The sequence below is a fragment of the Phaseolus vulgaris genome, chromosome 8, assembly GCF_051622355.1.
Source record: "Phaseolus vulgaris cultivar YP4 chromosome 8, ASM5162235v1, whole genome shotgun sequence".
Taxonomy (NCBI): domain Eukaryota; kingdom Viridiplantae; phylum Streptophyta; class Magnoliopsida; order Fabales; family Fabaceae; genus Phaseolus; species Phaseolus vulgaris.
Genome location: NC_143505.1, coordinates 9,422,846 through 9,434,508, shown reverse-complemented (window position 1 = coordinate 9,434,508; position 11,663 = coordinate 9,422,846). Strand labels below are relative to the sequence as shown.

The 11,663-nt window shown below is 32.2% G+C and overlaps 2 protein-coding genes across 2 annotated transcripts; one reads left to right on the top strand and one right to left on the bottom strand.

The window, feature by feature from the left end:
* Positions 1-209: 209 nt before the first annotated feature.
* On the top strand, positions 210-3,666 carry LOC137824507 (NAD(P)-linked oxidoreductase superfamily protein). The gene is made up of 8 exons (XM_068630175.2): positions 210-389; positions 1,283-1,333; positions 1,417-1,490; positions 1,618-1,705; positions 1,824-2,030; positions 2,154-2,225; positions 2,318-2,557; positions 3,198-3,666. The coding sequence occupies exons 1-8, from the start codon at positions 249-251 to the stop codon at positions 3,285-3,287; spliced, it is 963 nt and encodes a 320-aa protein (XP_068486276.1). The 5' UTR covers positions 210-248; the 3' UTR covers positions 3,288-3,666.
* Positions 3,667-4,350: 684 nt separating this feature from the next.
* Positions 4,351-7,853, bottom strand: LOC137827248 (putative protein phosphatase 2C 65). The gene is made up of 5 exons (XM_068633517.2): positions 7,221-7,853; positions 6,042-6,377; positions 5,828-5,942; positions 5,517-5,740; positions 4,351-5,040 (listed from the first exon to the last, which is right to left on the bottom strand). The coding sequence occupies exons 1-5, from the start codon at positions 7,428-7,430 to the stop codon at positions 4,624-4,626; spliced, it is 1,302 nt and encodes a 433-aa protein (XP_068489618.2). The 5' UTR covers positions 7,431-7,853; the 3' UTR covers positions 4,351-4,623.
* Positions 7,854-11,663: the final 3,810 nt, after the last annotated feature.

The following is an 11,663-nucleotide window of genomic DNA, read 5'->3' as shown; positions in this document are numbered from 1 at the left end:
GAACTAAGAAAAGACACACTTAAGTATCATTGTTCGGTTTCCCAACCACGTGTCAAGGAAGAGAAGCAAAGAGAGAAAGACGTAGGAAACGTGTAAGAGTGAGAGCCTAGTGAATGCAGAAAGGAACACGCAGCCTGAAGTGCATGGAAATTGGTGATGATCTCCTACATGATCGGGTACTTAGAAAGAGTCTCTTGTATAATATGTGACAAGAAACAAACACCATTGTTATTAGCTAACATTCAAAGATGGCACAAGTTGTTAGGCCACATGAAGCGAAGACACAGGCATTTACCCTGTCGAGTGGTCATACCATACCGGCTGTTGGATTGGGGACATGGAAGTCGGGTTCACATGCAGTCAATTCTGTGTTCACTGCCATTGTTAATGTAACTACACTGCCCTGCTTTCACTTCCATGTTTCTTTATGCATTCTGTGGGACGTTGGGTTTTGTGTGTGCTGTGTTATCATTCTACATTGATGAATGAATAAAGCTTTATGATAAAGGGGATATATTGATGATGTTATTTGCATTCACAAGGCTTGTTTAGCAGATGAAAGTATTCATTAAGGTGATATTTTTTGTTGACATTTATGAAAAAAAAAAAGAAATGAAGGTAGTAAGCAAGCAGCCATACATTTGGGAACAGCCTCTAGAAGAAGTTTTAGAAAAACCAGTGCGAGACTGGGACGATTGGTAATATCCATGTCTTTGATAAAAAAAAAGCACCAAATGTATTATTCTATGGATAATGTCGGTAATTTCCTTGGTTTGAGGAACTAACCTTTGGTTTTTTTATAGTAAAGTCAGAGGAATTCAATAAATGTGGCTAATCTAACTAGATTTCTGACCCAGACACTTCACATGGTGAAAATCATATATCCTACTCATGTTAATCAATTGTAAAATTGATAGAGATATGTTACACTTTTAATATACTACAAAAAACAGTTTTTTGTGGAACAAAATTAGTGTTTTTAATTCCAAGAACAAAATTTCAGATTTTAAGAGCATTTCTTAACTTCAATACCCCCTTCAGAGTTTTTACACCTCTTTAAGGATCTCGAGTTTCTGACATTATTCTGCTTGGATAAACGCCTCTTTTACCCGAAATTTAGCAGTCCAAAAGGAACCAAAAAGACCATTTATTTTTCAAAATATTAAAAAGAATATTTATCTATTTGCGGGTACTAAAACATATTTAAGGAGAAAAAAAAAATTTAAGTTAGTTTTTGCCTTTTTGTGGAGCTGAGTCTCATATGATCCGACTTTGGCTGCAGGCTGGTTACAGACACATAGACACTGCTTCGCAGTATGGAGTTGAAGAAGAAGTATGTTTGTGTTTCCTAATAGTTTATTTTGATTTAGATCACCATTTTAGCTATAATAGTCCTAATTATCTATCAACTTATAGGTTGGACAAGCACTCCAAACAGCAATTAAAGCAGGAGTGGAAAGGAAGGATCTATTTGTCACCTCCAAACTATGGTAATATAATCAAATAGATGTAGGTCTTACGAATACAAAGTCTTTGGGTGATCCTTCTAAGTTCATTTGAATAATGTTCTTTCAACATTTTAAAGAAACTCTCATGGTGAATTTTTATACCTACTAGGTGCACTGACTTGACCCCTGAAAGGGTTAGACCTGCTCTCAACAGTACCCTTCAAAAACTCCAACTTGACTACCTTGATCTTTACTTGGTAATGAGCTTCTATCATGCTCGAAATATATATTTTTTTGCACTTTTTTCTTCCATTTATGATGCATGTGGTTTGGTATGTCTAATAGAAGACAGATACTCTAATGTATAAAATGCAGATTCATTGGCCATTTCGACTAAAAGATGGTGCTAGCAGACCCCCTGGAGCAGGAGACGTGTTAGAGTTTGACATGGAAGGGGTATGGAGAGAAATGGAGAAGCTTGTGGAGGAAAAGCTTGTTAGAGACATTGGAATATGCAATTTCACTCTAGCAAAGCTTGAAAAGTTGCTGAGCATTGCTGAAATAAGACCTTCTGTTTGCCAGGTGAAATCATATATGTACAGATTTTTTTTGTTGAGGATTGTATTGGATAATGAACAATGAACAATCTCAAAGGTTGAGCACCACCTCGTTTTTTCTAAACTTGTATTTGCAATTTTGTTATAGATGGAAATGCATCCTGGATGGAAAAATGAGAAGATGCTTGCGGCTTGCAAGAAGAATGGCATCCATGTTACTGTAATCAACACATTACTAGTTTAATTTTCTTCATTTTGGTTTTGATTTTCATGAGAAAGGGTCATGATTGAAATGCAAAAATTTGAGTGTAGGCTTACTCTCCACTGGGTTCATCAGACGGGAGGAATCTGATCAAGGATCAAACGGTTGATAGGATAGCCAACAAGTCGAACAAGAACCCAGGGCAGGTGTTGGTGAAGTGGGCCATCCAGAGAGGGACAAGTGTCATCCCCAAATCAATCAAGCCAGATAGGATCATGGAGAATGTCAGTGTCTTCAATTGGGAACTTCCACAACAAGATTTTAAGGCCCTCAGCAAGATGCAGGATCAGGTGAACATTGGTTATTCACATTAATTGGTCCTTCATGTTAGTCTAGTAGCAAAAAATCATACACCTAGAATTTGTCAGATCCTGCCATTGTTATTGACTATAAGATATGATGAATCCCCAGTACTTCATTTATAACATATTTCATGTTTATTCTTCAGACTCACATAAAATTATCATAATTTTAGATAGATGTTCATATGTTTCCCTCTACTTCCAGGTCTATAATTTTCTTTTAAATAGAACAATTTTAGGAGATTTTTGCAATTTATACCAAATCTTACAATCAACTGGCTTTATAAATAAAAACATCTAACACAAATCATTTCGCTTCAAACTCAATTTTAATCAAAATACTCAAACTCATCCAAACACAGTTTATTACTTTTGGGGTCATACAAAACTAAACCATTCCTAGATATAAATGGATTTTAATTTGCAAGTAAAATATTGTCTATCAGCAAGGATTAGAATCTTTAAAGTGATTAGAGATTTATCAACTTCATAATATAATTAACTTACTTTAAATTATGGTAGAGAAAATTTTTTCTTTTTATTTCACACATTCATTCACTCTATCCTTCTTTTGGGTCCTGAACTCATGGTAATTTTGCTTCTTTCCTTGGTTACTGATACATTGCAGGGGAGAATTCTGGATGGTGAAGAGCTCTTTGTGAACAAGAGCGATGGTCCATTCAGGAGTGCGGCGGATCTTTGGGACCATGAAGATTAGTCCACACTTGCACCTAGCCACTTTGTTTCTCTCTTTTCCAAGGCACTATGTAGAATTAGATTTAATGTAATACTTGTTTTATAAAGGGTAAGGGTTCAGGTCATTCACATAGGTATGAGGTGAATGCACTTTATATGCAGATTTCTTATCTATATATAATTACCTCACTATTAGTTTATAAATTAGCATCAACTATGATTCTGATCATATAAATAAAGGTGGGAGTAGTAATGAGTGTTTGGGAAGCTAGAGAATTATCTGAAATTTTGCTTTCACTGAAGTAAACAAGTAAGGTGGAGATCAGTAGTCCCAAGGAATTTTCAATTATTCTGTATTTATTTTTTTAACCTTTATAACAAATATCCTTAGGATTTTACGATGTAATTTGCCTTTTCTCAATGGAAATGTCAATTTCTGTTCAGACTTAACTTAATTTTTATGTGATATGATCCACTGAAAGTTTTTTTTTTAGTCTAAAATCATTGTTACTGGGCAAAATTTATAAGCAAAAGCTAAATTTCTAAGACTTTCATGACACCACTACAACCAACAAGGATGGTCACTGAAGCACTAACCAAGGGCATTAGACACTTCCTATTCAATGCAAGCAATGAAGCCAGGGTGTTCCCATGATTCATTATTATACCTATAAAAAGAGGGGCACTTGCCTAATTGTTCCTAGTGGTAGAAAATTAAAAGTAGAACAAAAGCAATAATAAATGCACAGTTTAACGTTCTGATTCTGAAAAGTGACAGATTGTGGTTAAGAGAGGAATGTTTAAGGTAAGGTTTGCTCAGGATGGTCAAAGGGCAATCAATAATTTAAACTCTTTAGTGGGCATGCCATACAAAAGGAATCAATATGTATTTATTTGCATAACAAATAAATAAATTAAGTCCCTCAGTTTTTTTTAACTCTTGAGACCAAAAACATACTACAGACCATTTTGCAAATATTAAGATCATTGACAGAATATGGAACCTAGACAACTCCCATTTGAGTTTATACGTTAGAAGTCACTCTTCAGAATACAAATTCAATTTATAAAACGCATAACGCAAATTTTTCCATTGGTGACAATCATAATGTTATATAATTACTAGATGGTCACCCTGACAATGTTTTGAGAAGGAACAACCATTATTACATCTTGAGGTAGACATGCAGTTTGGTATCTTTTTAAACACCGAGTGAAATGAACATAGATTTTCATACAAAGCTCATCATTAAATTTTTCACACTCGTTTTAAGGGTACGCATATGATCCTAAAACATTCATTTTTTTCCTCCTAAAACATAGATTTAACTTCTTTGAAGACCCTTCATTAGAGAGCCTCAACGCGGTGAATAGTACTTGGACGATTGCCGTTTACTCATACCCCTAGCAAGGCGTGGAAGTTTTGATAAAGAGTTGGCTCTTGAAAACCCTCCAAGAGCTTTCCATTCTTCATCTAGTTCCAACCCAACCTTGCCATCCACTGTTTCAGTGTCTTCATTTCCAGTGGTTTTAGAGCGATGCAATTGCTTGCTGCACGATCTATTTTTTCCACTCATATGGGATTGTGAATGGGATAGAACAGGTTGTTCATCGAGAAAAAAGCATATGGCAGCACAATCATCAACCTTGGAACCAGGATATTTGTATCGCCAGGCTCTTACAGCACGCTTCACTAACAACTTGGCTGCCACGGACCTCCTTGGTGCAGAAGCAACTATGCTTATTACTTCATGGTTAGTGAGCACATCCCATATCTGTGTAGAAAACAGAAAATATAATATTTTGGTCATTCAAATCGATGTTTGTAAAGCTAACTAATTGCTTCCATGATTTGACTAAATACTAGCACAGGTTAAACTATTATTTAGGCCCTATAGCTGTCCACATTTCAAGGTTTAGTTTCTTTATGAAGAAACCAGAAGTTGTAGTTCCTTAATAGTTTTTTGTGGCGATTTATCACTGCCAGAAAAATTTGTAATGGTATGTTAACAATAGAGACCGATACTTAACTTTTATGTAAGTGAAGGGACTAAAATTTACAATTTTCTCTAATAAGGATTAAACTTTAAATGGGGACAATCATAAGAATCAAGTGAACAGGTTAACCTATTTGCAATATGTATTTGGATTGGGAGAATATATGAAGTGAGAGAAACAATAACCAGTAATATATAATATAACTTGCAATTTGAGATCAATTATACTAAGGTGACATCGTAATGTTGCTTACCCCATCAGTTGCCAAAACCACAAATTGATCTTGTGGGGTAATTTTTCTGTAAAATACATCAGGAACTGAGATGAGGCCATAATCTTTGAGGCAAAAATCCCCAAAGGCTCTAGACATGGCTAGTCCAGGGCAGTCATCATCAGGCATCCATATTCTGTACACGTCTGGTTCTTCTTCCGCTGCAAACACTCTTCCTTCACAGTTAACGATTCTTGAGGTTTCACCTGACAGAAATTGAAGAAAAGATGGTTTAAACTCGAGATTTTATGGTCTAGTAAGAGTTGGAAATTGAGGAAAAAACCTAGACCTACTTGGAATCTCTGGTTTCAAGTCAACAGTGAGTTGAACAGCAATGAGTTGGTCCTTGTCCTTTGTGCAAAGAACTGCACGAGAATCGCCCAAATTGCCAACTATCAGCTGGTCACCCTGAAATTTTAGGTGGGAAAGTGATGCATATAGTTATTTCCATAATTTAAAAGTGTTTGACTAGTACTGGGGAATGCTGTTGTGAACAAGTAGTTATACCTGTTTAATTAAAGTCACAGCGGTACAACCACTGCAATAGCTGTCAGTGTTAATTTCCCGAGCAAGGTACTCATCCATCTCACTAAAGGATTTCAGAAAGCATCCCTCCCATGAAGCAAGTGACATTTGGTTACTGTCATCGTAGCCATCATCAAAACTAGAAGTGTCTGCATCATTGGCATCATAAAATTTTATTGCCTTCTGCTGTGAAATTTCGATTGCTGCGGACAGTTTTGAGGGCAGATTGTCACGAATAAATTGTGAAACCTTGTGGCCTAGAGGACCATGACCATCGAACACACCACAAAAGATCACATCCTTTTCTCCTGCGTAGTCCTATCAATAATCCATATCAAATCTTAGTCCAAGCCACATGTTTTATCTATTAAAAGCATCATGCTCTGATAAAGGCAAGAGGATAGAGAAATAGGAGTAACTCAATTATTTCATTAAACAATCAAGTACTGAAATGAAATGACCATTAAAGAAGAATCTTGGTAGCAATTCCCCAAATCCAAGGGGAAGAACAAATGCAACTTCAAAAGTGCTTGCAGGTTGCTTTTTAACCGTTTATCTTCTTCTTCATAGACCATCTTAATATTTGGCTTATATAAAAGGTATCGTGAATGGTTAAAATGTAGTTACTCCCAAATCATGGCAATTATCACACTGACACTCAGGAATTACCAAAAAAACATAGAAATTAAAGGATAAAGCTATGAAGGACAAACTGCATTTAATTATTGTAAACTTCAAATCTATATCTGACAAATGACAATGAAATTTTAAGGTTTTTGTTCAATAAAAAGAGGAGGAGGAGGAGACATAGAACGTGGGTAATAAAGTCATGTTGATAGGAAAGTTAAGGCGGAGAAAACTAAAATGAATAACATGAAAAAAGAAAGAATTAAATGGAGCAAAAATGTTGAACAAAAATAACCAATCAGGTTATTACTAACACAATAAACAACTTTCTAAGGAGAATCTTATCCTTTAAATTCATCAAAAGTCGATGATTAATGAAATGAAACAAAAGCTCCCGGCGAAAGAGACAACTACAATCCAGGCCAGAGGAATTGATTGAAAACTTTAATGGAAAAAAGAACAAAAAACTATCAAAATTGATGGAAATAAATAGAGAAAAATAAAAACGAACATAACTACATGGACGGATTATACCTCCCAAACTGCCATTGCATCTTGGTTCACACCTTTCTGGCCCTGTTGGGTGTACATTGAAACAAACTTGGAGGATCCTCTTAACCTCACCAATGCTCCACCATGATTAAAAGACACATCATTTTCATGATCATACTCATATTCCCTTTCATCCATCTCGCTTTCTACCTTCCCTCGAACCGAAACATCGTGGCTGCAACAGCCTCCCATGTTTGGAACCCAGTCACGGCAATTTTCGATGAAGAAAACAAGGCACCCCTGAAAATTTCAGGGAATACCCAGATGATATTCAGGAGAAAAAAAGCGAGGGGGCGAAGAAAAAAGGATTTTTTTTGTAGGAATATGTGAAGGGTCAGAATTCAGTGTGAAGCAGAGGCGTGTAAAGGTGACGGGCAAATGCATAAAGAGAAGGCCAAAAATGCATGGAAGGAGTTGGAAAATATACAAATGGAAGAAGGATAGGGAAAAGAGGTTGGCATGTTGAAACAAAGGTAGAAACTTGAAACTATACATATTATTATTGTCTGTTTCTTAGGTGGTTTGTTTCTTTGTCTGTTTTTTCTCCGTTGGCAAATGTCAAAGTTTAGATAGAAATAAAAAAAGAAAGACTTTAATCAAAAATTATTTTGGTCCAATAATAAATGTTAAATCATTGAATTTTATAATAATTAAATTTTCAATTATACTTTAAATAAATTTTAATTAAGTCTAATTTGTATGTATCCATACAAATATTCGTATATAGTCAAATAATTATTTTTTTAACTTTAAGTAATTCTATATTATATTTAAACATACACGAGTTTGCAGAATATTTTTTTCCAAATAAATTCATTTTTTTTAAAGATTCCACAAATAAGCTTTCTAAATTTATTATTTACACTGATAAAGTAGTTTAATGTTTATAAGTCAGAATTCCACAATAGACAATGATCATTGTACTAGAAAATATATCCTAATCACTATTAATATCACTATTCATGTTAAAAGTCCGTTGCCCAATACTTATGAAACATTCAACTGTTTATTATTTTGTTGAATGGAAATATTACTAAGATAGTTTTAAGTAGAAAAGTTATATAAACAGTTTTACATATATAAATTATTTACTGTTAAAGAATTATATGGTAATATTGTTTATATAAACATTCATTGTTTAATAATAAGTAACACACTTTTTTTGTTTTTTGAACAGTTAATGGTATTTATGTTTTTTTTTATCAGAAAATGGTATTTATGTTAAGAAAAGGAAATAAATCATTGCATTGAAAATACTTTGACACAGATAATTGAATTCTTACAATAAATGGATCAAATTGAGGAACTTTATTCAATAGTCAAGAAAGATGGTTATTAGATGCTAAAGAAGTCAAATGGTGAAAATTGGATTAGCTAGACTTCACTCAATCTTTTGAGCTGTGTTTTGGTTGATTCATCGGATCTTATCAAAATTAATATATATTATTTTTAACTTATTTGTATAAATAAATGAATGAAAAGAAAGAATAATATTACCAATTACGATAGAAAAATCTTAATAACTAATTAGATATCAATTTAAAAAATATTTATAAATAATAAAAACTAATTTAAAAATTAATTTTTTTAAATTTTTAAAATAATCAATATAACAAATAATTATTTTTTTCCCTAAAATTAATTTTTATTTATTAATTTTTTTAGTATCATAAGAGAAGAATATATGTAGTCCTCGTCAGAATAAATTATTTCCCAAACCTCATAGGTTACCTTTCATAAAAAAAAATGTAAATTAATGTTGTTGTTGCTAGAGCCACACCAATAATGGTTCAACGCTACACAAAAGCTCCATAGGAGAACATCAAATAGTTCCAAAATTGCAACAAGCATTTTCTATAAATGTTGCAAATGATATCCCAAGTCCAATTCTACGTCATCTTTTTCCCACTCCTTTGCTATCAAGCAAAATTTGTATGCTCATTTATTTTCTTTGTATGTATGCTAGACATCTTCATGTTTCCCTTATAATAACCTTCATGTTTTCCTGTTCTATCGTATGTAAATTGTATGAATGTAAAATAATTTATAATATTTTGAACAAGAAGTATTATCATTGATATTACTATACCGGTCGGTACTGGACGAGTCAAGGATCGACTGTCTGAGGTAAATAACAACATAAAGAACACAATAAATAACGATTATTATTAGCAGTTAACAATAGCATTGAATAAATAATGGTTATTATTAATAGCTATCAAGTATCATTTGTAGTAATCATTAGCATTGAATGAGTCAAGGCGCAACCCAAATGATCTGAGAGATATCCCCAACATGTAACGGGTAAAGAAGAATGACACACTCGTATAAAAAGGGGGGCAGGACAAAGGAGTAAGGTACCTTTTTCATATCCCACTATAACACACTTTAGACAAAGCACTGACTTGAGCGTTGGAGTACAATCGCAGGTACCCCAGTCGACCGACCGAGCGTTAATATTAAAGGAAGAAGATTGAAGGAGACAGGAAGATCACCGACACATCGACCACTCATCAACAAGCATAAGTATTGTCTGGGCCTCTCACTGTACTCACATGTACAATCATATATGACTTGCTTATATTCATCCCATTTTGCATACCTATGTTGTATTTTTGTTGTAAACCATTATTAGTATTTAACTTTAGTTGCCATCTATCTAGCCTTTATTACCTCTATCACTTTAAGTATATTTTATACATTGAATTGGGTTAGATATAAATCTGAGTATAAAAATATTGTTTATGAAAACTTATTAGTTATTCATATCCAAATTTTTATCTATTAATGTTAATGTGTATCATGAATGAAGTTGGTGTTGTTGTTTAATTTAAATATAAAATATTATCTTTTGAAAATAATCATTAAAATCTTATTTGCAAACTTAATTTGCGTTATGAATTTAATATTTTTTATATTTAAATGTTTTACCTTTGTTTAATGACCACTAGCCTACTTAGCTTGACTTCAAGCCTTGTAGCATCCTTAAGTCCAAATAAACAAGACATTATTTCTTGTTCATATCAAATATGCTTGAAAGGGTTACCAACTTTCTGAATAAAAAAAATACTGCATATAAATGGATAAAATGTAACAAAATTAATTTTCCTTTCAATTATTTTATTTCAGATGGAACCTTTTTATCTAAAACCTCGTATTTATTTTCTTTTCTCTTTATTTTACTTCAACTTCAATTAAATAATTTATATTTCTTCTCTACTCTTCTCTTTCATTTATTACTCTCTTCCTATTTTCTCATCCTCACCAAATAAAGAAAACAATATCGTTGATGGTTTTTCAAGAGTATCAAAACACAAGTAACAAAAAGTGATAAGTAAAATAACCTCGTCCGAGACTTATGGAACATTTGAGTGATTAAAGTATAATTTCTAGGTTAGCATAATTGAAGAAATAAGATAACCAAAACTAAAGACAATTAAATATAAAATGTAGAAGAAAAATAGGAAACTTGGGCTTTAGAAATTTGTCAAGCACTTTACATGTACAGTAAAATAAATTTAATTCATAAGAATGAAAATCTTGAAGGTCTTGTCATAAAATTACTATATTTCTTGAAGTTCTTGAAGTTCCATCAATGTTATTTTACTATTGACTCATAAAATTATCCTATTTTTAATTATTAAAGTAAGAAAACTCAAATATTTTGATTTGACTATATATCAATCCCTTGTCAACCAAGTCACTTGCATTAAAAATAAATTCTAATGCCAAATTATTTTAATCATGGAAAACAATTATCACATGAAGTATCACCTTTTTGTTTGACGAAAAAATCACCAGCATAAAAGGCCAAGTTTTCTCTATTTTTTCATAAAGAGTTGTAGATCTCTCTTTTATTTTATAACTTACTAATATGCATAAGTTTTACTTTTTAGAATGGATAGGGCCATATAAAACCTATTAAAGGTTGGTACTAGGTAGCTGATTCTATTTTTTGTGAAAAAACAACGAAAACTTAACTAACTAAAATAATTCTTCTTTTAATAGAATGATTATTTTTTAAACGAAAACTTTTTAAAGAATAATTATTTTTATAAAGAATTTAAAATATTTTACTATAAAATATATTGAATGAAAATTTTTTAAAGAAATTAAAATTATAGAAATTCATAAGAATAATTTGATTACTTAATAATAGAGATATATGTTTTCTCTTCTCTTAAACTTATCTCTTCTTTCAGCTAGGTTTGGATTGAGATATTATCAGGTTGACTTCAATTAAAATCTACTCGATATATATATTTTATTAATGAGATTTATTTTATATTAAAGTTAATTATAGTTATTTTTCGGTCGCACTCGTTAATTTTTTTTTTGTCATTATAGGTCATTGTTATTTTTCAAATGATGTTAGTAGGATTTTTTTTTTCAATATGAATAGTGTATTTTTTTTATTAATCTCTA

Excerpts from the sequence above, each read along its gene's own strand:
- LOC137824507 (XM_068630175.2), top strand. The coding sequence starts at position 249 with ATGGCACAAGTTGTTAGGCCACATGAAGCGAAGACACAGGCATTTACC. Across the intron at positions 1,491-1,617 it reads TTTGTCACCTCCAAACTATG|GTGCACTGACTTGACCCCTG; the intron begins GTAATATAATCA and ends TATACCTACTAG. Across the intron at positions 2,226-2,317 it reads AGAATGGCATCCATGTTACT|GCTTACTCTCCACTGGGTTC; the intron begins GTAATCAACACA and ends ATTTGAGTGTAG.
- LOC137827248 (XM_068633517.2), bottom strand. The coding sequence starts at position 7,430 with ATGGGAGGCTGTTGCAGCCACGATGTTTCGGTTCGAGGGAAGGTAGAA. Across the intron at positions 6,378-7,220 it reads ATGCAATGGCAGTTTGGGAG|GACTACGCAGGAGAAAAGGA; the intron begins GTATAATCCGTC and ends GATTATTGATAG. Across the intron at positions 5,741-5,827 it reads CTTGAAACCAGAGATTCCAA|GTGAAACCTCAAGAATCGTT; the intron begins GTAGGTCTAGGT and ends AATTTCTGTCAG.